General features: G+C 37.6%; 1 protein-coding gene across 9 annotated transcripts in view; it reads left to right on the top strand.

Moving 5' to 3' along the window:
- Window positions 1–25,674, top strand: part of SLC38A10 (solute carrier family 38 member 10) — a 94,982-nt gene that overhangs the window by 48,884 nt on the left and 20,424 nt on the right. For all 9 annotated transcript variants that reach the window (XM_058166216.1, XM_058166215.1, XM_058166217.1 and 6 more), the window contains one exon: window positions 21,326–21,476. In XM_058166216.1, coding sequence (XP_058022199.1) covers window positions 21,326–21,476 — 151 coding nt within the window. The remainder of the gene's footprint in view (window positions 1–21,325; window positions 21,477–25,674) is intronic.

The raw sequence follows: 25,674 nt of genomic DNA, 5'->3' as shown, positions 1-25,674 counted from the left end.
GCGCCTCCCTGGTTACCCAACAGATTTGTTGTGCCTCGCCCGCCCCCCTCTCCGCAGCCAGGCCCCTCCCATCTCCTGCTATTTCAGCCAGAGACTGATAGTGAAGACGAATGGCCTGGCATGCCCCCAGCCCTGGCCCCATGCCCGGACAGACTGAGCAAACAAACCTCCCTCCTATAGCATGTGAGCATGATGGGCATGAAGCCAGCCACGAGCTAGAATTGCCGGCAGCTGGGCAGGAAGACGAAGGGTGGACAGATCCCCGCTTCCGGAGAATGGAGAGGTGATGTCAGCAAAAGGAAGGGAGGGGCAGGCCTGCATAAGTGCTGAGTCATGGAGTCACCCCCCATGGCCTATATAAAGGATCTGCTTTCTGGCATTCCTTGAGTCAGGCAAAGTCTAATCTGGTTGCTGAAGTCACACCTTGGATTCCTGCCTGCCCTGAGAACTCTGACAGGAATTTGGCAAAGTTGCAGAGGCTTCATGGCCACGCTTGATACAGGCTTCCCAGATCTGGCCGTCAGAGGAGGAGTGGGACACAACAAGATTATTCCAGTGGCTTTTAGTTTGCAAATGCCTGCTTCTATAGAAGTCCATCCATTCTTTCATTGGCCACTACTTGTACTAGAGCAGGGGTGTCAAACTCAAGGTCCGGGGGCCAGATCCGGCCCATGGGGTGCTTAGATCTGGCCTGCAGGGTCGCCCTAGAAACAGCGAAGGATCGCTCGTGGTGCCTCTGCCAGCCAAAACAGAGCTCTTGAGTGCCATGGGAGGCCCTCCCAAGCTCTGTTCTCACTGACAGAGCGCTCGGGTCATCACAGGTGCCCCCGACATGAATGATGTTGAGCTGGCCATGCCCCCCCTGCCCCCCTCCTGAGGTCAAACACAACCTTGATGTGGCCCTCAATGAAATCTAGTTTGACATGTCTGTACTAGAGGATCTTCCCGCCTCTGGCATTCTAAAACTGTTCCTCTCCCCACCCACTCCATCCCTGCATTTTGGGAAGATGGGGACGAGATCGAGTAGAATGCATTCTAGATACAAGAGGAGGAGGAAAAGTGAAATATCTTGATTCACTTGGAAAGGCTACCCTGAATCAGAAAGGTTGTGGGAAACCACAACATACGTCGTTGCCTAAAGCCCTATGCTTCACTTTCACCAAAGTGGTACTTATTTTATCTACCTACTTGCATTTTCAAATGGCTAGGTTGGCAGGAACTGGGGCAAGGATGGGAGCTCACCCTACTGCTTAGCTCTCAGATCTCAAACTTGGGCTGCCGGCTTTCCAGACAACAAGCCTTAACCACTGAGTCACGGCCCAGGACTGTAACAGCACTCTATGTGATGCTGGCCACATGACTGCAGAAATGTCTTCGGACAGCGCTGGCTCAATAGCCTTGAAACGGAGTGGAGCACCTCTCCTTAGAGTCAGCAATGACTAGTAGAGTAAAATCCACAGGGACTCTCTTACCTTTTTTTTATATATATTTATTGTACTTCTCAAGTCAGTTTTCTGTCAGAACCTGGAGTTTCTTCTCTGGATCCTCTGAACCAATTTGCTTCTCATGGGCATGAAGACATTTGGGACAGCTGTCATTCTGCCTTCAATGACGGGGAAATGATTTGCTACATTTTTTACTCATATTATCTTTGAAGAGATTCCTCAAGAATCCCTTCTCATATTCTTGAAGTTGACATAATTTTTTTTCCCTGCAAACAGTCTATCCTGACAGATTACAGGTAGTCCTCAACTTAGAACCATTCATTTAGTGGCCATTTAAAGTTACAGTGGCACTGAAATACACGCACACACACACGTGTCACATGACTCTTGCAACCTCCCATTGGTCATGTCATCAAATTTCTGATGCTCGGCAACTGGCATGTATTTATGCACTGTCCTGGGGTCAAGTGATCACCACCTGGCTTCCCCCAATGACTTTGCTTAGTTGCTGACAACTAAGGGGGAAGTCAGATTCACTTATTGAATGAATGCACTTAACAACTGCAGTGATTCATGTAACAACTGTGGCAAGAAAGGTCGTTAAATGGGCTAAAACTCAGTTTAACAACTGTCTTGCTCAGCAACGGAAAATTTGGGCTTGATGGTTGTTAAGTCGAAAAGTGCCTGTACTCATTGTGTTTCATTGTTGAACCTGGAATGGAAGACCTGCCTTGTTCATTTCTGTTCCATAGGTGAACTTGTGAACCTTCTGGAATACTTAATAGTTGTTATTCTAGTTTTATTGTGTACAAATCTCTTTGCAGCTGACCACACCTGCACATCTGTCACTTGCATACCTGTGAGGCTTCCATGCACTTTAGTTTTTTCCCCTTTCAGCATGTGTTAGCTTAGTTCATTGCGGAAGACGATCATTTTTGTTTCAAGCTAGATTGACTTTTCCCTTCAAAGAAAATAGATGCTCGTTTCTCATGGGCGGGAGGGTGGGTGTATTCATGTGGTTGCAGGAATTCTTGCCTGTTTAACATTTTCTTAATGGCAGGGTTTTGCATTCAGAAGAGGCCAGCACCCATAAAGGTTGCACATTCTTGGCTCTATATGGGCAAAGTGTGGGTGACGGTCTAGACCAGGGGTCTCCAACCTTGGCAGCTTTAAGACTTGTGGACTTCAACTCCCAGAACTCTGGGAGTTGAAGTCCACAAGTCTTAAAGTTGCCAAGTTTGGAGACCCCTGGTCTAGACGAAACAACTCAGTCAGGTCTGAAAAATGTTCTGCCGGGATATTGGTTAGGGTCCATCCTGCGTAGGGATGAGCGCACCTGCTTCCAATCCTAAAGCTGGAGCAGTTGCTTCAACATCATTTGTATAATACATGGTTCTCAAAATGCTTTTTGCAGTCAGCCACTATTGACAGATTATTATTTTTTTACTACCTTTCAGTTGGTTTCTAATTTCTTAATCTTCGAAGCCTTTTTCTTCCATTTTCTTCCCTTTTCATGCTTTGCCCCAGCACACATTCAGGACTGCTGATTTAGTCCAAAACTTCAAGGACAATTCCTATCTTCCCGAGCCCAAATGCCTGGTATACAGGTAGTCCTCAACTTACGACCACAATTGAGCTCAAAGTTTTTATTGCTAAGTGAGTGTTGCCCCATTTTATAGGGCCGCGGTGTGGCTCAGGCTGTAAGAAGACTGTTATTAAAACACAGCTGCCTGCAATTACTGCAGGTTCAAGCCCCACCAGGTCCAAGGTTGACTCAGCCTTCCATCCTTTATAAGGTAGGTAAAATGAGGACCCAGATTGTTGGGGAGGGCAATAAGTTGACTTTGTAAATATACCAATAGAATGAGACTATTGCCCTATACACTGTAAGCCGCCCTGAGTCTTTGGAGAAGGGCGGGATATAAATGTAAACAAAAAAAACCAAACCCAATTGTTAAGTGAATCACTGCAGTTGTGAACTGAGTAACAGGGCTGATAAGTGATCCTGGCTTCCCCCTTGACTTTGCTTATCAGAAGCTCCGAAAAGGTGATCACATGACCCTGGGACACTGCAACTGTCATAAATATGAGCCAGTTGCCCAGTTCTAAATTTTGATCACGTGACCATGGGGATGCTGCAGTGGTTGTAAACATGAAAAAAGGTCGAAAGTCATTTTTTTCAGTATTGTAACTTCGAATGGTCACTAAACAAATGGTTGTAAGTCAAGTACTACCTGTACACCTCTGTCTAGAAATGTATCTGCTTTGGTTCATCATGATTTTGTGACAATTTCTCCTCTATAAGACGTGGGTGACAGAGGTATAGATAAAGTTACTTTTTCTTTTCTTTTTTTTCTACTTAAATGTTTTCGCTGCCCTCTTGTTAATTATTTTGACGGCATTATTATGGGAAGCTCAAAAAACAGTTTTTTAAAATAAAAAATCCCAATGAAATCACTCTTGCTTACTGTATACAGATGCCTTGTCATCTCCCTTGTATTTAATGGAGTGTCCCTTGTAAATGGAAAAGGAAGTTTTTAAAAATACTATACTTTTAAAAAAAAATACTTTGGAGAGGGATTATTATATCACACTTTTTCCAAAAGGGGAAAACAAAGCCTAGCTTGAAAACAGTTCTAAAACATCATAGCAGTGGTATCCTTTTCAGATAAATAATATGCTAAGGAGTTTTGTGATGGTAATATGTCTCTATGCTGATTGGCGTAGTTGTTTGATTTGTCAGAAGAATTTCTGATCAGTTAGCAGGGCCTTTGATGATTATTGAATGGACTGTTTTGATCTCAGGATTTGGTTTGCTGTTGGTTGAACTGCTATTAAACTGCACAAGGATCGTGGGCAGTACAAGGTCCTAAGCAAGACAAACCACAGAGGAAAATAAGCTATGCAGAGAAGATTGAAATTGATTCAGAAACTAAATTAAATACTAAGAGGGAGGGAAAAGATATCAAGAGTGGAGAAATGGAGAGAGAAAATGGCAGTTTCATGGCAGAGTTCAGCAGCATGTGAACTAGGTTAACATTAGGTTAATGTTCCTATTTCTCTCGCTGGAAAGCTCTAGTCGTTTTAAATAGACTTAGTTAGATTTCTGACCAAGGCCAAGAAAATAGCAAAAGCATTCTGAAAAGCAAATGGTGGAAATCTTGATCATAGCAAAGATCTCTGGGTTTCCAGCTTTAAATACATCAAAACAAAGCTAAGTATAGGGACTCTATTGATTTGCACATGCTGGCTTTGCAATTAATTGGACTGAGACATGGAACAAGCCAAATCAGATTAATTTTTGACAAGAGGACAACATATATACGCATGGAGGAGAATGGCATAGGCTGCCAGAATTGTAGTTTTTGTTTTGCTGCAGTTGTTCCCTCTGCCTAAAAAGGTGCTTTTTGAACAGAGAAATAACTTACCTCACCCATAATTGGGATGGCAAACGCAAATATAAAGTAAAATTCTAGCTCTTAATATACAATTCCCTTCTGCATATTCATAATGCCTCTTTAAATGGTCCCTAATAAAGCTTGCATCCTATAGTGGTGTGCGTTTGCTTGTTTTTACTTCTTTGTACTTTAGGTAGAAAATGCAATTTAAACGCCAGTCCAAATAGGAAAGCTAATTTTATTTGGCATCTCCAGTGTATCGGTTTTATTAACCAGGAAGCCCACTCTCCCAAAGTATAAAATCCCAAATGCCTAGCTTTAATTCCTGATATAATTAAAAGCTTAAACTCAACAGTCTAGCATCCTAATTCATTTCAGTTTTTGAAATTTCTTTTAAAATAAGGAAGTATGATCACTCTGATAGTGCGCATAGTTTGCATAATTGGAGAACTCTCAGGGTTTATGTGTGGCACTCAGGTTAAAAGCTTTAAGGAGTGCGTAATGGAAAAGTCCTCTGACTTGAGACCTGTGCAGATCCCCTGCCAGTACAAAAATGATTCTAGATCCATTAGAGCAAGATTCTGATTCCTGTGTTTTAAAAGTGGACAGCCTAATTAATCCATAATAGCGATCTGGGCAGATCTGTAACTCCTAGTCTCCCATATTATATTCTTTTGTCTTATTTTATTTTTTATAATTGTCATCTTTCCAAACCAGAACCAGAATGGTATACTGAACGAGCAATAAAAGCAATCTTAAACAAGGTTAGATAAATCATAAACCAAAACAATCAGAATACAGCAATTAAAATAAAATTAATTTGGAAAGGTAGCATGCTCCTGGAGCTGTTCTTACTTGCAAACGCATGTACAAACCGGCAATTAAAACAATATTTTAAATTTGCTTTGGATTAAATCTGTACTTTGCTTTCCCTCGAAGAAACTCTGGAACATGTAGATTTATGTTAACCTTGGAAAGTAGAGTTACTTGTAGTGATTAATATAAAGCCGGTTACAATAGAATTTATAATAGACCTGCTCATCTAAGAATATATCTGCTCCTATCCTGATCAGCTCCTATCCTAACAGCTGATGCTGTTTTATTCTCAGATAGCATAAGGAAATTCTTTTCTGAACTGAGATACTTCGGCAGGCTTAAAAAAAAAAAATATCAGTCCAGACTACAAGCTGCTATGGCCATTAGACAATTCCCCTGCTGTTGTGTGCCCTCTTTACTTTCCATGCCAGGAAGAACAATTGTCAAGATTTTTTTTTCTTTTTTTCCTCTTTGGCGTGCAAATGCACACATACATATGTCTGTGTTTGTAATATGTATACGAGCTTGAATTTATATATACAGTTAAACCATCAAAACACACATACCAGGAAGCATGCAACCAAGTTTAAAGTAAAAAAAATTCCTTTCTTGTATTTTTCGAGCTTTTACTCATGGGAGCTGCGGATGAAATGTTTCTACTTCAAGTAACTAGAGAATTAATAAAATAGTGCCCAACTGTATTTACTAAAATAGTAATAAAACGAAGGCCCAGAGGAAAAGTAAGTAACTCAAGGAAAGAAAAATGATATTTTTAAAAGTTCTGCTGGGTTTCGAATTGACAACATTCTGCCCGTGAAGCCCAGTCTTATAGGGGTACTGCTCAGTTAATCACAGTAATTGGGACCAGAATTTCCATCACTAAGCAACACAGCTATAAATTGTGATATCATGTGAACACATTCTTAGCGATAGAAATTCTGACACTTCTGTTTGCTGTTGTGTAAGCGAAATAAATAGATTTGGAACACTGATTTGAAACAATGCAAGGTGGTAGAGAAAAAGCTGAAAACAGAAGAATAAAACAAATTCAGTGCTGCTGGTATTGTTACAAATTCTTAAGGCATAAGTGTGGAGAAAATAAGCTTAAGGACAGGAAAAGGAAATATAATCAAACCTTTGACTTCCGGGGAAGAAATAATGAAGACAATGGATCCAATGCAGCAAAATGATACAAGCCAGCAAGTAGACCAGCTTTTTATAATTTCCCTCTGAACAAGGAGACGACTTCAGATCGCCCACAGGTGCTACAGACAGCTGCTCCTTGTGCGGAGACAGCAAGATAGTGGTCTCTGGTGGGTTTGGAGCTCTGAAGATGTGGGATCCGGCATCTTGTTCAAAATATGGTTGCACTTTCAAAAGGATACCAAGTTTGCATAGTTCCTTTTTTAATCATTTTCAATTTGTTAAATGTCTTTCAGCTTTTAGGAACCTAAGGATCCTAATACAGTATTAGGACCAACTTGTTTTACAGTGGGTGAGTTTTCTTCAATCATTAGTGAAAGACATTTTAATTACAATTTTAAGTACTGTAATTTTTTGTTTCAGAATTTTTTAAAACAAAAAGATGCTTAAAAGTTGGTTTTAGAAAGTTATAAATAGAGTAAAGATCCAGAATTGAAATTATTTATAAAGACTCCTTCCCCTGGGAAAATGCACTTGTTTTGAATGTGTTTTTTTTTAAAAAAAGATAACGTAAAGAAAAAATTTAAAAATAGTACACTTGAGGAAATTAGAATGAATGATAAAGATTATAATTAAAAGAGAACTCATCTGAATTGAATGAAGCATAATATTTTAACATTGGATATATTAAAGGATATTATTGAACAATGGATCCATAAGTTAATTTTATTTGTGTCTGCCTCTGTAAATAGACTGTGTTTAAAAGATGTTATGGAACAACTTCTATCTGACAACATCAAGACTGATTTGAAAGTGGATTTTTAAATAACAAACTAAAAAAATGGCATGGAGAAAGATATAACATGATATGCAAAAGAAACCAGTTGATATCTTAATAATTAAAAAGGATGTACAAATAAAAAACTTTAAAAAATGACCTGGATAATTCTCCTATTTGGATTTATAAAACAGATATATTAAAGTTTTTAAGAATTTCGTGAAAAGGGACAAATAATAAATGAAAAAATATCAAATTCTAGGACATTATTTGAAGGGGCTAATGAGTCAGATACAGGTAGTCCTTGAGTTATGACCACAATTGAGCCCAAAAATTCTGTTGCTTGGGGAGGTAGTTGTTAAGTGAATGTTGTCCCATTTTATGATCTTTCTTGCCACAGTTGTTAAGTGAATTACTGCAGTTGTTAAGTTGGTAACACGGTTATTAAATGAATCTGGTTTTCCCATTGACTGCTTGTCAGAAGATTGCGAAAGGTGATCACATGACCCCAGGATACTGTAACCATTATAAATATGACTCAGTTGCCATAGGGATGCTACAATAGTCGTAAGTGTAAAAAACAGTCATAAGTCACTTTTTTCAGTGCCATTGTAACTTTGAACCATCACTAAATCAACAGTTGTAAGTCAAGGACTACCTGTACTTAGCAGAAAAGAAAGGAATATAAAGTTGGTTTAATTGATCATAGTTAAAATCAGTGGTGGGATTCAGCCAGTTCGCACCATTTTGGGAGAACCAGTTGTTAACTTTCTGAGCAGTTTGCCAAACTGGTTGTTGGAAGAAATCATTAGGGCAGAGAACCGGTTGTTAAATTACTTGAATCCCACCACTGGTTAAAATATACATGTTTTTATATTAATGGACTTTTATTGACATCCATACTGGAAGGAGGAGGCTTCATTAATTTATTTGGAGAGCTGGGATATGGGAAGAGATAATTGATTGTATTTTAAGAGAAGATGATAAGATACTAATATTGTTTATACATCAATGAATAGGAAAGTCACTTTATATATTTCTTTTCTTTTTCTTTACTGTATTTTTATCTTTTTTCTATTTCTCATTCTATTTTTTCTTCTGCACCTTCTATTTTTTCTTTTTATTCTTTTATATTTTAGTTTGTATTAATTTCACATTACAGTTGTACTCTTTAATAAAATTACTATTTCTAAAAAGATGTTCATTTAGAAAGCTGTCAGGTAACCCCTGATTTGGCTTTAGTCATTGGGGGTCTTGTTAAATGCATGGAATTAATCCAAAAATAGTCCAATTTGACTCAAAATGTGACCAAAATCCACATATTTGTAGTTTTTATCCTACTATCCTAAATTGGCACATGTTAGTGATCTTGCAAATGGAATTATTGAATGAACTGTGCTTCCTTGAAAAGCCTTCTTGACTCACCAAGTATAAAGAATTCCAGGTCTCTGGCAGATATTCTCTCAAATATTGAAAACTATCCAGCTCATCCTAGTTTACCATTTGTGTAAAGAAGTACAAATTTTTTATTTCCTAAAGAAAAAAATAGTATAGTATTGCTTTTCCTTAAGGCATTTTGGTGCCTAGGGAGCCAAATGCAAATACTCTCTTTTTCTCTTCGTATTATTCTTTGTTGCTAAAGGTTTTTTTAAACATTCAAAAACTGGACAAAATCTGAATTTTGTTTTTTAAAAAATAACCACATAATAAGGAACATTTCTTCACCTCCCACCCACCCCCAAAAAACCCACAGAAATTATATATAAGCAATATTTTATTTTTTTTGTTACCAGGTGGCTTAGATTCTGTCTTCATTTATACCCCATTTAGAAGGTATAGAATTTGGAACCAGCGTGAAATAGTCAAGATGAATGCTGAGGACACACATTGCAGATATAGGAAATCTGTCAAAATATTAGTGGTTCTTACACATCTCTGTTATGGTGAAATTGGTTGATTTTTTCCAATATCAATCATGCTTTATAAAATGGCCAAATTATTTGTTCACACGTTCAATTCAATTTGCCGTTCCCCCTCTTCTTCACTTTCAGTCCTGTGTGGTAGTTCAAATGCTTGAACTTTTCATTCTGTATGTTTAGGTCTGAGAATTGTTTTTCATAAGCAAATGTTGCTAATAATTCCTGTCTCAGAGTGGCTTTCACTTAACCCTTGGATAGGGACCAGCTAATTTTAAAATGCAGAATACTCAGTGTAATGCCCTCCAGATCTTTCTTCAAATGAAATCTGTGCGAAATTGCTTGTTGAAAAAATTTCTGTGACATGTCTAGAAGTGATTGCCAGCTGGTTTTGTACTAGGCTGGCCTCTGTAACACTTTTTGTGACTTCGTGCTGTTCTTCCCTAGCTTATGCAGTTTCTTACAAGTCTAGCAATATTTTCTTTGTTACAGTTGCTTGTAATACTAGAAATTGACAGTGTTTTCTCTTTAGAAAGCCGCCCAAAACACTTGATTGTGAATATTAGACAGTGAATAGCAATAGCACTTAGACTTATATAACTACAGCTCTTTCTAAGGAGTTTACAGAGACAGCATATTGCCCTTAACAATCTGGATCCTCATTTTACCAACCTCAGAAGGATGGAAGGCTGAGTTAACCTTGAGCCTGGTAAGATTTGAACTGCCAAATTGCAAGCAGCCGGCAGTCAGCAGAAATAGCCTGCAGTACTGCATTCTAACCACTGTGCCACTGCGCCACCGCAGAATATTGGACAGTATGTGGGTTTAGTTTGTAATGAGAACCCATGAGTGAAATAGAGAACATAAAATAATGTATTGTTCTCTGCAAACTGTACTTCAGATAAGATTGGGTGGTAGTTAAGGTGTTGAACTAAGATTGGGGTGATACAGTTTATGTGCACACTGATTCATAGAAATAAGTTTTGAGTCTGTCCTTTCTTCAACCAAGCTACTTCCCAAGATTATTGTTGTGGGTATAAAGTTGGAGGCAGAAGGAGAACATTGCCTTGAGCCTCTAGAGAAAAAATGGATACAAATCTAAAAAATAGATAATAGTAATTAATTAATGATATCTGGATGCTTTACAAAATCAGTTGCTATACAAACATTAAAAAATACACACTGACTGGTATATGATCCACACAATAAATGTGAAGCAGTAGCAGCAGGCATCAAAAAGTAGATTTCTCCTGTCAAGATTCTACTTGGATCCATGAAGGAAATCTCTAAGGGGAACAAATCTTCATGGGCTCCTTTTCATGAGTAAGTGAAAAAGATGATTGTTCAGAGACAGATCTAGAAGAGAAGGATCTTGACTGCTGCCATTGTCTTGCGCTGATCATCAGTTCTGTTTCTTAGCACCTCTTGCAAATAACATTTTTTCCAAATCCCAAAATGATGTTTTTTGATTGGAGTACCATTACCCTGCTTGATCTGATAACTCTTCGAAGAGGGAGAGGACAAAATATAGAAAATTCATTATGCCTTAATTGACCCCTTTTTCTTCATTCTCCTCTGACTACTTTGTTATCTTCTGGCTAGCATTATCGGCAATTGTTCTTTTTTTAAAAAACAAAACAAAACACGTGTTCTCAGTTTTCCCTGCACCTGTAATAGTGGTGTGGTTGACATGCAGACCAGGTTCCATGTCAAACCCTTGCAGTGACAAATACAGTGATTAACTAGGTAAAAATAATGCATCAGAGTTTAATTAAATCTCCTTCACTGTCAGCCAACAAGCCATCCACTTGTCTTTCTCTCTCCTTCAGTACGTTTTTTCATTTGGAGCTTGGCAGCTCTGCTGTTCAAGCGAGGCTAAAATTCTTGATACCCATATTGTTTATCAGTTATGATTGTGTATCTGCTTAGTTGATCAGCCCAACCCACATCTCATAAATTACAGAAACTTCAAGGGATAGCTTAAATCAAAGTGTTCTCTGTATGTGTGTTCACCGCAAGCAGTAAGGCTGTGTAATAATAACAAGGGTGTCTGGATTCTACATCTAAGAAGCATCAAATTCATTCTATTTCTGCAGCTTAATTTTGCAATCTGTTTTGCAAATACTGTTCCCTTGTTTTCAAGCCCTTGGTAAACATGACAACTGGAAACTTCCTGTTGTTTGATGGTACGATTAGAGGTTTTCAGACCTTCCACAAGCCACATGAGATGTTGTGCAAATTGGCCAGGTGGGATGGAGTCCAATGTGGACTACACTAGCCCCCTTCCCCTCACTTGCCTTTCCATCCCTGAAATTAAGAAACCAGCTTGATTCTTCCTCTTAGTTGAAATAGGATCTATAACTAAATTCATTTGAATTAAATTTTGGTTGTAAGTTTGGCCACCTTTATTTTGGACTCATGCCCCTCCTGGTTGGGTAAAGTCTGCCAGGAATGGCTTGTGACTGGGTTCAAGTGATGATTAATGCCTGTTTTTCAGGAAGCGGTGGTACTACCTGCCTTGGAATAGTGGTGGTTCCCCCCACCTTCTTAGACCCAGCTGGATTAAATAATTTTTGTCAAGTCTCCAATCTTCCAGTTTTGGGGAAGGTTATTGAGAGGGTGGTTGGCATGCAACCCTAACTCTGGATGAAGTGGATTTTCTGGACCCTTTTCAGTCTGCATTCAGAGCAGGGTTTACCACCAAGATGACATTGGTTGCGTTTGCTGATGATCTTTGGAGGACTAGAACGGGGGCGATGCAACTATCCTGGCTCTACTGAATCTCTCAATGGCTTTTGAGACCATCAAATCCTTCTGAACCAGCTTCATGAGTGGGAAGTGTGGGGCACTATTTTGCGGTCATTACCCTCCTTTCTCCATGGCTGGGTTCAATTGGTGTTGGAGCAGGAGGGATTGTCAATCCCTGCAATGTGGAGTGCCTCAGGGCTTGAGTCTATCGCCTTTTCTCTTTAACATCTACGTGAAACTGCTCAGTGAGTTCATCCAGACAGGGCAGAACACTACTACATAAAAGCTTCTCTTTTGGAAAACAAAAAACTAACCTCCCTATCTTCTTTTCTTGTCAGTCACCTCTTTCAGACCTAATCAGTACTTGTGTAATGTGAACCATATTTGCTTTTTGTAAACCTGTTTCCCCAACTTGGAGGTGTCTTTTGAAGGGCTCTTCACCAGCTCTTGTTTTAAGCATCCCAAATAATTTGCAAAGATAGATGTCTCACTTCTCTTCCTTAATTCCAGATTATTTAAAAAGGTTTGGTCTGGATAAGATTTTTTAGGATAGCTCAGTTTTTTCCTAAAACCATTGCAAGAAATATTCTTCTGTCCTACTCAGTTTTATGTTAACAAGGTAGTTATGAACCACAAGAAAACATTTTCAAGAAGTTTAATTCTTCAGGATCAAGTAAACAATATCTGCCATATCTCTCCTCTTAGTTTCACGTTTGCTGATGCACTCAAAGAATTCTAAGTAATTTAATTTAAACCTTAAACTTTGCCAAAGCCATGCTGCTGTTTTGCTGGCAAAATGTGCTTCCAATACAATATTTGTTCACATTGTATTTGACAATATTTTCCACCAAAATAGTTGGAACAGATTTTAAACTGTAATTTATTGGATTTACCTGGACCCTCATTTTATAAAAATCTTACATTGGTCCCCTTTTTAATTTGCAGGATTATATGAACATTTGTACATTTTTAGAGTGTCAGATTAGTTGTTGCACGTTTGAATTTTTAAATGTTCTGTTTGATGTTTGTTGTCTGGACCTGACAAGTTTGTTTTATTTCCAATTTGTTAATAAGTTCTAGAGCTTTGCCTCTTTCCATCTATTAGCCTCAATTCCTCTGGGTTCCTGCCTAAAATGGTCACTTATCAATAGACATGTCTTCATATGGTAAAAATACATATTTTGTCATCCAATATTTATTTAATGGTTCCATAAATATCTTAATCTTATTGAATGCTTTTTCATTGATTGGTGTCATCAATCTTACGGTACATAGGCACATTGGTTGTGATTGTGGCATTGTGGTAAAAATATGCCAAAACTGATGGATGATGACTGTAATCTAATTTGCAGTTTTCATATGTGTCCTGTGAAAACCTGATATCTGTGGACCTACTTAGTGATGGCCATAGCATATGGAAGATTGCAGTTTGTAATACAAAAGGAGTGAATGATGAAGAGTCTAAAACTGATGATTGAAATGTAAAGGAAGGAAACCCAGAGAAAAGAGCAGGATGTGTAATATATCTGAATGGAGATTGTCTGATTTTGTGTGGGGAATTGATGAATAAATGCAGGGGAGTGAATGGATGGGTTTCATAATGAATGAAAGGGTGAGATGGGCTGAAAAGCATACTAGAAAGTATGACTCAATGTCATGTAGGTTATCATGGTTACATATGGAAATGGGAATCAACAGGGTGGTGAAAGTTACATGTTACACTTCATTGAATATTGATAATGGAAAGAACAAAAACGTGTTTGGGCAAAAATGTGCATTATTCTGAATGAATTCAATTTAGAGAAAAAAATTAGGTGACATGAATGGATGGGTGGGAACGAGACGAGGATTAAAAAAAAGAGTTACCGAGCCATTCTGATACTCAAGAATGAAAGAGAATGATAATTGTTTAATGAGTTCTTGCTTAGAAAAATCTCTGCTTCAAATATGTGGTAAGTCTGTTCATAAATACACCTGGCAAAAGAATAAATGTACATCCAGATTCATTACTGGTATGTTTAGGGTGGGGGAGAGAATGAAAAAAGTAAAAGAAATCAGACGGAAATTAAAATGATTAGAAAGAAAGTACAAGTCCTGTATGAAAAAGATTACATAATAAATTAAACTTTGAACATAATTAATGAAAAACAGTGATAAAGAAAGAAGACAAGTAAGCTGCTTGGAACAGTATGAAAAGAGTCATGTTACAAGGTGTGTGAGAATATGTAGAGTTATGCTATTGAAAATTTTTAAAACATGCTTTGTAAAGTGATGAAGTGAAAGAGGCTGTATATGAGAAAGAAATGCACTAAGAGAGAATGATAAAAGGTGTGTCTAATATCCACAGAGAGATAGTTGCAAAGAATCTTGTTAAAGAGAAAGATACAATTAAGGCTAAAAGAAGTGGAGAGAATGCAGAGCAATTTTGATGGAAATTCAAATATTGTCTTAGAAGTAGATGAAAAGGCCCAAAGAAGCCTGTAGCAGAGTAAGTGAAATTAAAAATAAAAACTATGACATGATGTGGGATGAAACTGAAGTGAGGGAATGCTGGAAGGAACATATTAGAAATCTGTACAAATGATAGCAATATGTCAAAAATGGAATTGAAATGCTATAATTAGAGCCGCTTCTAAGACTAAGCAACCTAGACAGTCACCTAGAGCACTAAATTTTAGGAGGTGCCAAAACTGAAAACACTTCTGAAGTATACAATATGAATGTAAAATCTGATGATCTTTCCTCGTTGCTTTTTCTTTCCACGCTTTTAAAAAACACCCACAGTCAGTTTAGTGATAATGAAATAGTATACTAACCAAGACGTTCAAGTCACAAAAAAGAAATTATTACTGTATAGCTATGGACCTCAGGAAACTGAAAATATTATCAAAGCAAAACAATGGTCTAATAGGAAGGTACTGAGTGAACAAGTTGCACGACTGTCAACTTATCACAGTTATATCTGGAGAAGCGGAAATGGCACACTTGGTGCAGTAGCACACCTGCTTGAGGATTAAATACTGTATAATCATAAAGGCTGCCAGAATATGACTTTGCTTAGAGGTCCAAGATGTCTAGACCCAATCCTGCTAGGTTGCTATAATATCCAAGTAAAAATTGATGGAATATATTGTAGCTGCTGTGTGAGGATGTTGAAAAATGGCATGTGTAAATGGAGGAATATTAAAATACGAGTGTAGTTTGCCTATAGAGTGGCTATGTGACTTGTGACCTGGAAAGATGCTTGGCAAAATCCTAGCTGGAATGATACAGGAGGTGATAATGAGCAATGTGTGAGAAATGCTTTGTGTCTGTTTTTTCCCCAAACTGCACTGAGAAAAGTATGAATGTGACAAAGACATTTGGGGGATTATTGCTTAATTTAGAGTAAATATGTAATGAAGTGAACAGGCTTGAATTATGGGATGTTTTCTGTGAATATGGAGCTGAAAATTAATTGCAAAAATGTAGTAAATGGATGATGGATATGAAGAATTAGTTAATAGCTGAGCACTGAGCAAAGGAGTAAGACAAGAATGTCTGATGTCCCTTTGGTTGTTTAATGTATTTTTTGGAGAAAATGTGTTAAGTAATACTTGAAGTTAGCATGTGGGAACTGAATGTATGTACAGGTAGTCCTCACTTAGCACTAGTCTTGTTTACCAACCGTTCGTAGTTATGACAGTGACGAAAAAGTAAATTTACAACTAATCCTTACATTGATGACCTTTGCAGATCTGTAAAACAGGAAAGCTGAATTAAAATAATAAGCACGGTCACTGCTTCACTTAATAGCTGAGTTGCCTCTCCCATTTGTGGTCACTAAACTAGGACTATCTATATACTTTTGTATGAAGACATTGCTAGGTTGCTGCCTGAGAACTTGAAGGTTTTCAGTAAATATTAGATTGTGTAATTCAATGAAGTATATGGATCTGAAAATGAATGTATTAAAACAGTGACCTAGATGCATTGAGCAAAGAAAATTGAGTGATTGCAAGTTATGCACAAATGGTGAAGAACTAGAGTACTTTGTTAGAAAATTTACAAAGCTAGATAAATGGATGAAAAATTGTTACAGTGGGTAAATGCAGGTAGAAAGGTAATGGGTAATCTGCAAGAAATCAGTGTTGAAAGAAGTAACAATGGCTATGTATAAGAGTGTGCTTCTCCTCACTTTGTCATATTCAATAAGTTGAATACGTTTTAAGTACTATAACAGATCAGCCATCCTCCATTTTGTAACAGGTAACCCCGTCTTTTTCTTGTACAGTGTCTAGATCAAACTTTAAACTGCCAGAATGAAGCCATCTTCTTGGCTTTGTCATTGGCCAAAAATAAGTCATTATCAGTACCTGTTTCTGGTAGTAGCCGACATACCAGCAGATGGGCCGAATTTTGTGTCTCCACATTCACACAGTGTGTTGTCAACTGCTAAGAGCTTCCACTTGAGCATATTGGTTTTACACTTAAGCATTCCAGTGCCTATTCAGGATTCTCCAAATAATATAAGAGAGGTCAGATCCTTCAGCCATATCGTCCTTTAATGTTATTCCTTGCTCAATGATCTCCTTCCTCCATCTTTTAATTCGATTTTCATTCCTATCTATCTAGCTCCATTCATATCTAAGGGTTGTCTTTGTAAACCAGGGACTGTCTGTCTATACGTATCTAATATTGGCCTTATTGTTATAAATATGTTTCTTTAAAATCTTTGTTTACATCTCATATTGTTTCTTGTCAATATGGAAGTTTGGATTCCTTTTCGGTCTTCTCTTTTGGGTAGAATTTCCATTTTCTCAAAAATCTAACTAGATGTTGCTATATCTGTACTCATGTGTACGAGGCCTAGACTCAAAAGAGAATCACAAATTTTGTAAAACCTTTAGGGCAGATTAAATGATTTTGTTTAATAAATTATTAGAACACAGTAGCCTGCAATTACTGCAGGTTCAAGCCCGGCCCAAGGTTGACTCAGCCTTCCATCCTTTATAAGGTAGGTAAAATGAGGACCCAGATTGTTGGGGGGGCAATAAGTTGACTTTGTAAAAAATATACAAATAGAATGAGACTATTGCCTTATACACTGTAAGCCGCCCTGAGTCTTCGGAGAAGGGTGGGATATAAATGTAAATGTAAACAAAAAACAAAATAGCTGACAGCAGTGAATGGCAAAAAGACAGTTAGTTCTGCAAATGTTTTTCCCCCCTACTAACAAATGGATAATATTGGGTTTTAGAATTCCACATGCTTCATATATGATACAGATGTGCTTTGGATTGTGTATGAATGTTGCTCATTAAAGCATGTGAGAGCCTGAAAAAGCTTCTACTACCAGTTATATTGACCTGTATTAATTTTTTTTTTGTTTACATTTATACCCCGCCCTTCTCCAAAGACTCAGGGCGGCTTACAATGTATAAGGCAATAGTCTCATTCTATTTGTATATTTTTTTTACAAAGTCAACTTATTGCCCCCCCAACAATCTGGGTCCTCATTTTACCTACCTTATAAAGGGTGGAAGGCTGAGTCAACCTTGGGCCGGGCTCGAACCTGCAGTAATTGCAGGCTCTGTGTTCTTATTAATTGTCTTATTAAGGTAGTGGAAGCCTGAAAAAGTATATAGTATATAGATGCTGTGCTTGCTTAGAGTCCAAAGCATGTTTTCATAATTGTTTTAATATCATACAATATATATTCCTTACAATGCAGCTCAGTACAATCCAGGACTAGCTTGTTGAGTTCTTTCAGTACAATCTAACTGAGTTTCAACCCTGTTGATATTAAAGCACTTACCCTATTTAATTGTTACTGGATTATGCAGTTAGCGTGTTGAGCTAACTGCATAATTTAATTTAGACTAGGTGTTTTTGGCTGGTGTTGATGAATCCTCTAGTTGTGATACAATTGATTGGGTTGCCTTAATGTCACAAAAATGTTGCAGGACGGGGGGAAAATGGTCTCCAGCAGCTGCTGGCTGAATTACGTAGGTTACAGTAAATGATAAGGGAGATAGGAGGGAAATTGTTGATAGAAGTAATAGAACTTTAAGAAATGAAAAGAAGGAAGGAAAAAAAGGTAGAAAACAAACCAATTGGGGATAGGAGAAAATAGTTTTGAGGGGAAAAAATGAGGATAAGGAAGAAAGATCAAAGAAAATATAGGGAAGAAGAGCTGGAGATAAAAGAGGAACAATGCATATTGTCAAGAGCTGTAAGGCTGAAGAAGTCTAAAGATAAGAACCGTATACAATAGATGCCAGTTGTTCCCCATAAACAAGCCTCTACCGTATCTCAAAGCCCCTTTGTTTCCTCTCCCCTCTCCCAATTTTGCTTTCTGCTTTCCTTTGTATTTGGCATCAAAGAATTGATGCAGGCCATGTTTAGTAGAGCAATATCGCAAAATGTTTGGAAGAATGTTAACACGTAGGTTTTCATGCACACACATATACACACACACACACAAAAACATGTTTCCTTGATTTGTACGATTGCTTGGAGAAGTTTCTTTTTAACTACCGTGTTTCTCCAAAAAGACGACTCACCTTGAAAAGAAGCCCTGTCATGTTTTGAGCGCATGCGATCAAATTAAGCCCCACCCACTAAGACCACGCCCACCCTGGGGTGCAGGGGGTGGAGTGAGGCACACAGGTAAAAAATAAGCTTGGGTGGGTGGAGCTGCCCTACTTACCAGGCCTCTGCCACTCCGACACCTGCTTTGCCTTCTTCTGCAGCTGCTTCTTCTGCGGTTGCTTGCAGCCATTCGCATACATCGCCCTGGCCTCTGTTTCGCTTTCAGATGCCTGCTGGAAGGCATCTACAGCTGATAACAAAGCTCTGGATTGATCCGGAGCTCTGTTATCTGCTGCAGATGCCTTCCGGCAGGCATCTGAAGGTGAAGCAGAGGCCAGGGCAATCCATACAAGTGGCGGCAAGCGGCTGCAAAAGAAGTGGACCAGCAGCAGGCTCCTGCTGGGCGGGGCTGTCAGTGCCACCATCGCAAGGTGAGCCAACAATTAGAACTCTCCAAAAAGAAGTCCTAGCCATTTTTTCGGGGGTCAATAGAAAATAAGAATCGGCGGGCTTCCGGTATGGCTCTGCTTCGTTGAGAAGCAGCTTTGATTAGGCTGCTAACTCCCTAGTCTGTAGAGCTGTCAGGACATCGTAATTCTGGTCCGACAGCTTGGAAATCTCTTCCCTCGGGCAAAGAGGGAGAGATGAGCATTCAGGCTGAAGTTGAGACACCCAAATATAGCCACAGAAAAAGCTTCTGAGGCTTGCGGGGAGCTGTTCTTCCATAGCCTGAAAAGCTCCAGATTGGGGGAGGCATCTGCCTTTTATGGCAGACAAAACGTAGCGTCCAATTTCCACGGCAGGAATTGATTTATGATGGATTGTAACATGGACGGAGCAGAAACTGGAGTTCTAGCACTTGTTTGTAAGAAGACTGCAAGCCCTTGAGGATATATTTGTTGCAAAGATAGGAGAGAAGAAAGCAAATGGCGGTTTTGTGGAATGTGTGTACTGGAAACGAAAGTTAAAGAAATGCTTACTAACAGCTAGTGTCGAACTAGAAGATATATAGGAAGATACTGACTAAATGGAAGAAACGAGAATTTTATGATTTATATTTTTTCTTCTTCTTTGGGATTATAGTGATTTAGAAGAAAAGTTTTTTGAATTTTTCTTTTTTAATTTTTTTCTTTTTTTCTTTTTTTGGTCCGTTATTAGGTTATATTTTTAAAAAATGGCTTTTAAGCAAATGGTACCAAAAGTCATTAAAAACTTTGAAATTTCTTCAGTTCAGATTCAAAAATTAAAAGAAGAAATCAAAAAGGAATTAAGAAATTCTTTACAGGAGTTTTTGGAGAGTCATTTTTTAGAAATAGATCAAAAATTTGATGAAATAGAGAAAGAGATGTTGGATTTTAAGGAAGTGGTGGAAGCTGGATTGTAATTTAAGAAATGGACTTATGAAATTTGAAGGAATATACAGGTGGGTGAAAAAAATTGAATTTTAGAAGATGGACTAATTTTTAAAATGGACTGTAAGAAGAACGGACATTAAATGTTATGGCAATTGAAGAAATATATAAGTGATGAAAATTTGAGTTCGAGAAGATGGACTGTAATTTGAGAAATGAACTTATGAAATTTGAAGGAATATACAAGTGGGGGAAAAAATTGAATTTGAGAAGATGGATTAATTTTAAAAATTGACTGTAAGAAGAAGTAATATGTGAAGTTGGTATTGCTTCTTTTCTTTTTTTCTTTTTATTATTCTTTCCTATCTCTTTATTTTTATTGTGAAGGGGATCTAAAGTTTTAAATTTTTAAAGGTGGGAGGTTATATATATTTTGTATACTTTAGCTTGTGATTGTTGGTTATAATACCCGGTATTTGCTCTGGGAAGTCTGGGGGCGGGGGAAGGGGGGAAATGATACATGGATTGATTATTAATGTACAGTAATTTTTGAAGATATGAAATTAAAATTTAAAATGATATTGGGGATGCTCGACTGCCATTTCAGAAAGAAAAGGAGAGAGGAGTAGAAGGAGGGAAGAAAGTAGGTAGGAAAGAGTAGAGAAGGAGGAGGGGAATAAGAAGGTTAGATAGGGTGGAAGAAGGGAGGAGTGGAGAAGGAGGAGAGGAAGTAGTAAAGTGAAGGAGATGAAGGATGTGAAAGTAGTAGAGGGTAGAGAGGGAGGTTGTGAAGAAAGGAAGTGGCAATCGGGCAGGCCTGAATCAGTAATAAATAAAAATTAATGATTAATCATGGATAGTAATTTGTACATAAATATGATGTTGGAAAATGGAAATAAAAAAATTATTCATAAAAAAAAAGAAAATAAGAATCAGCCTTCTTTTTGGAGAAACACGGTATATAATATTTACTATTCAACAAAGTGGAGAATTGTTGCCTCTTCAAAATTCTAAAAAAAAATAATAGTAACACTATTTGGCAATAGTAATCAGGGAAGGGTCTGAGGCCCCCAAAAGAGATTTGTGGATTGTGTGGGGCCTAGGAGCTAAGAATTGTCCAACCCTGCATTCATGATTCTGAATTTTTGTTGCACAGATCATACTATGGATTGGTTTGGGAGTGTTAATTATCAGCACCTACACAACTTTATCAGCAACTCAAGAGACTCCAGTAAAAGTGGAAGCTGTGGAACCAGACAACGTGCCTAGAGAAATAAATAAGGAGCAGGACTCTGCTAAAATTTCAGGTATGTGACATGTTCTTGGAAAACGGTGCTGCAAAATGCTGCATAAATTCCATTAAATATAGTTGCACTCCAATCCATTCATAAGATCACAGTGCTGAAACAGTAGAAATCGTATTTTTAGGGAAGATAATGTAATGACTATAATATCTTGTTTTCCTCACAATTGTTTTTAAAATTAACAAGGTGGGTCATTCTTTTTCTTAGGAGGCAAATTTTTAGTAGGGGAGTTAATATACATGATACCACCTCAAGTCTTTAAATGGTTAAATATCTGTTGTAATATGCCCCTAATCTTTCCTTTCCTTTTTCTGTTTTTCAAAACCCAAGAGCAAATGTGTAGTCATAGTAACTGAACCTTGATCTTGTCTGTTATATAACAGTGCAATAAGTATATTTTAAAATAAATAAGGTATATAAAAGATGATTCTCTTCCTCCCTGCAGACAGTTACAAACAATTACATTGACTAGACAGCTTCTCTGGTATTTCATTTTTTAAAAAACATCTTTTTCCCATCCCTCATCAATAATCAAATTATAAAAACCTATCACTCAGTCCTAATCAGCAAAAGTCTACTAAAAGCTACCAGAAATATTAATACATATACTGTATTTTAATCTTAATTTTAAAAATCCATTTGTAATCCAAACTCATCACTTTCTTTAAGAAATAAAGCAAAAGAATTCTCATCCCGCTTGTAAACAGATTCTTAAAACTGTTTCATACAGTTCTGGTCAAAAAGAAATCCCATTAGTAGTTAGCAGAAACCACAACATACATATTTTAACTCTGACGACATACATTCATTTCATAGACCACCTGTTTACTTTTTAAAAGCTTTAATCCTGACATGTCAAATGTCCATAAGTTGACTTCTTATCATTTTCTCTTTGTCTGAACAAAATGAACAATTTCCTTGGTTTCACTCATACTTTTTTAAAATCCTAGCTAAGGCGGCTTTCCAAACCACTCTTTTAATTATTAGTTGTATGTCCCCTTTAATTTTTAAGAAATCAACCCGTTTCATCTCTAAATCTATTTTGCCATCTTTTTCCACATTATTTTTCTACTCTGACATTTTAAAACTATTTTCAGATCCACAGCAACTTTTTCCGTATAGCTTTTTTCATATAGTCTTTTTTATCCAATGAAATATATTGTTTGTCTGTATCCTTTGCAGTATTATTAAAAAAAATTAAGTAATTTTTGAGTACATCATTCCCAAACAGTCTTAATTTCTTTTATAGTAAAATAGTATTGCTAGATTGTATTAATGGGTCTCTTCCCCTTTAAATGAAATTGTTTGCAGCTTCCTAAAGTAGCAAAGAGGAATTAGGCAAACCCTGTGTCTCTATGGTGTCTCTATGGTTCTATACCATAGCTTACAGAGGATGATTCCTCTCCCCCCACCCCAAAGCATCCAGAGTTCTCAAACCGGTTGGAGATTGCAATTTTGCAGGGAGAGGGCAAGGATGACTTATGGGTCATCCTTGTCCTCTCCTTAATCTGAAGTGGAATTCCAAGGAGCTGATCTATTCTTTGGCTTCTATTTCCACCATGTTTGTTGGCTCTGCAAACAGAGGGTAGTGATCATATTGTCATTGCTGTTCCCAGAAGGCCTTTTCTTTTTTTTTCTTTCCTTTTTTTTCTTTTCTTTTTCTTTTTATATTTTTCTTACTTTATATTAGGCTTTTATCTTTGTATTTCTTTTTCTTTTTTTTCTCTTTCCATTTTTTTTCTTTTCTTTTACTTTTTACATTTTTCTTACTTTGTATTAGGCTTTTATCTTTGTATTTGTAAACTTTCATAAATTTATTGTTAAAAAAGGGTAAAGGTTTAGCTTTATTTAAATAAACAGATATACAAACCCCTCCACAAATATATATATATAGTGATTTTCAATATTTTGGTCAAAAGTGGCAAATAATCTATCAAAACCAGCATTTGGCTTATACACCTGACAGTTTGATGTTTTCAGGTTGATAAAAGAATATAGAATGCACATTGTCAGTAATGTGCAAGAAAAGTGTGCAAATAATAGTTATTCTAGATCATGCCCTATTTATAGTATGGCCTCAGATCTGAACTTTTTATTCTTTTTTTTTTTTTTGATTAAGAAAGCTTGCTGTGTTGGAAAACAGCCAATCATAGTTTTTCCTTTGGAGAAGGAACTATGTAATTGTTCTGCTGCCATTTTTATACACTGATATGCATTTTAGTCCCAAAAGCTTGTTCATCAGCCGTATTTCTGGGCCATCACCAGCTAACCCTTAAAAGAAGCATTTGTCAGCTTTGAAAACAAACAGTCCAGTAAAACTGAAAAAAATATTGAATCTCTCTTGCATTGCTAATGCCACGCATACGTGTTTATCAGGCCAACAAAAACATAGGAGCTCACGTGAGTCACCGTAGATTTTGTACTATTTAATTGATAATTCAGGCTGATGGATACATTCATTCAGTTGTTGTTTAGATTAGCAGGGTGAATCAGAGCTTGGTGAAAAATACTCATGGGGTTAGACATAGGCTACAAATTAAGAAACAGGATGCCTTTGAGCATATGCTCAGTTAGGCAGTTTGTGATGTTAGAAAAACCAAGCCTCAAAGTTCTTTCCTCTCCTGGTTTTCCCCCAAACATTCTTTCATGATATTGAAATTACAAGGAGGAGACACTGTGTTAATGGAGAAAGCGGCCATATAAAACTATTATTCCAGCTTGTATAAAGAGAGTGACATCTCTCGAGGAAAATAAATGCATATTTATTTTGTTTCTTGTTAAAGAAACAAAATTTCCTAAGGATTACAGAGGAACAGAGAGCCAGGTTATGAATGGAAAAGGACATTTTCCATATTTTTCTTTTCCATATTATTCCATATAATTCTTTCCTCTCCTGGGTTTCTCTCCCAAACATTCTCTTTCAGTTGTGTAACTTTCAGTGGAAAATATTTTTGAACTGTTCCTATTCTTAGTTGTTTGAGTGTTGGGAACCTTTCCCAATCTACTGCAAATCATCTGGAGATCTATAAATGCTAGTCTTCCAAATGCTAGTCTAGGAAGAAGAACCAGTGAAACAGAATAGGATTATTATTGCATTTCTCCCCTTTTTTCTAACTTTTCTGGAATTCTATTTAAGTAGATCTTAGAGTGATTCCTAGTGATGCCAGGGTTTAGCAGAATGAACTGCTGCAACAGGTGGGAAATAGCCAAACATGTGTCTCTCTATGCTTTTACTGAGGCAATCTGACAGCCACAGAAGATAACATTTAAGGAATCTTCGGTGAATCTTGGAGATCATAAGAGACACACGAGGGGAGAACATTGCTTTAAGTCCAGAATAGTTTAGAGAACTGCAGAGTATTGTTTTAATGTATTTTGGCAACCTGTCCCTATTAGAAGGTAGATACATTAACCATATTCCAAAGCACAGGTGTTGAGGTATTCAAGGCATGAAAGGTTTTCTGATTGGAAAGATTGTAGCCTTTTTGCAAATGGCGGTCAAAGGGCCGTATCCTAGCCATGGAAAGCACAGCTCTATTTAAGCCATGCATAAGAAAGTGCAATCCATTGAAGCCCTCAGCTAGGTATGAACGAAAAATGTTCCCAAAGGCCGTGAGCAAATCCATTCTTGAGGCAGCGTTAGAAGATCTCCTTGCTATGGTGTCAGAGCCTGCCATCTTTCTTTCATACCTTATATGGTTATCTTTTAAGGGATGCTTCTGTGCTAAATGCACCATCTTCCCTCTCTCTGCTGGGAGCAATTTTGCAAAAAGAACCTGCTTTCCAGGGAGCTGCATTCTGTCATTCAAACCACGTATGGGGCTTCTGGGTTACTTGGCTGTCACCAGTACCTCCTCTTTCAGCCCACATCTGTTTCTCATTTCTTGCACGAGCCTCTTGCGGAAACACATGGCTTTCCTCTTTAGGCAGCGTGCAGAGGGACCCTTTTCCCAGCTTGTTTATGAATTTGTCCCAGTCCCCCCCACCTCAAAACCACCAGCAAGTTTAATTCGTGTTTGGCTTGTTAAGGCCGTCTTCATTGCTACAATGTGCATTTTGGATTTCTGCCTTTACCATACACCCCCTTGCCCATCAGTAGATGCTAGGATGCTTGTGGGGTTTTTTTTTGGGGGGGGGGTTGGAACAGTGGCTTTTGAGGATATAGAGCCCCGAATTGTACAGACTTTCATTAAACTCTGCC

Source organism: Ahaetulla prasina, chromosome 2, assembly GCF_028640845.1.
Source record: "Ahaetulla prasina isolate Xishuangbanna chromosome 2, ASM2864084v1, whole genome shotgun sequence".
Classification (NCBI taxonomy): Eukaryota; Metazoa; Chordata; class Lepidosauria; order Squamata; family Colubridae; genus Ahaetulla; species Ahaetulla prasina.
The sequence above is the reverse complement of the archived record's forward strand: the minus strand, read 5'-3'. Positions and strand labels throughout refer to the sequence as shown.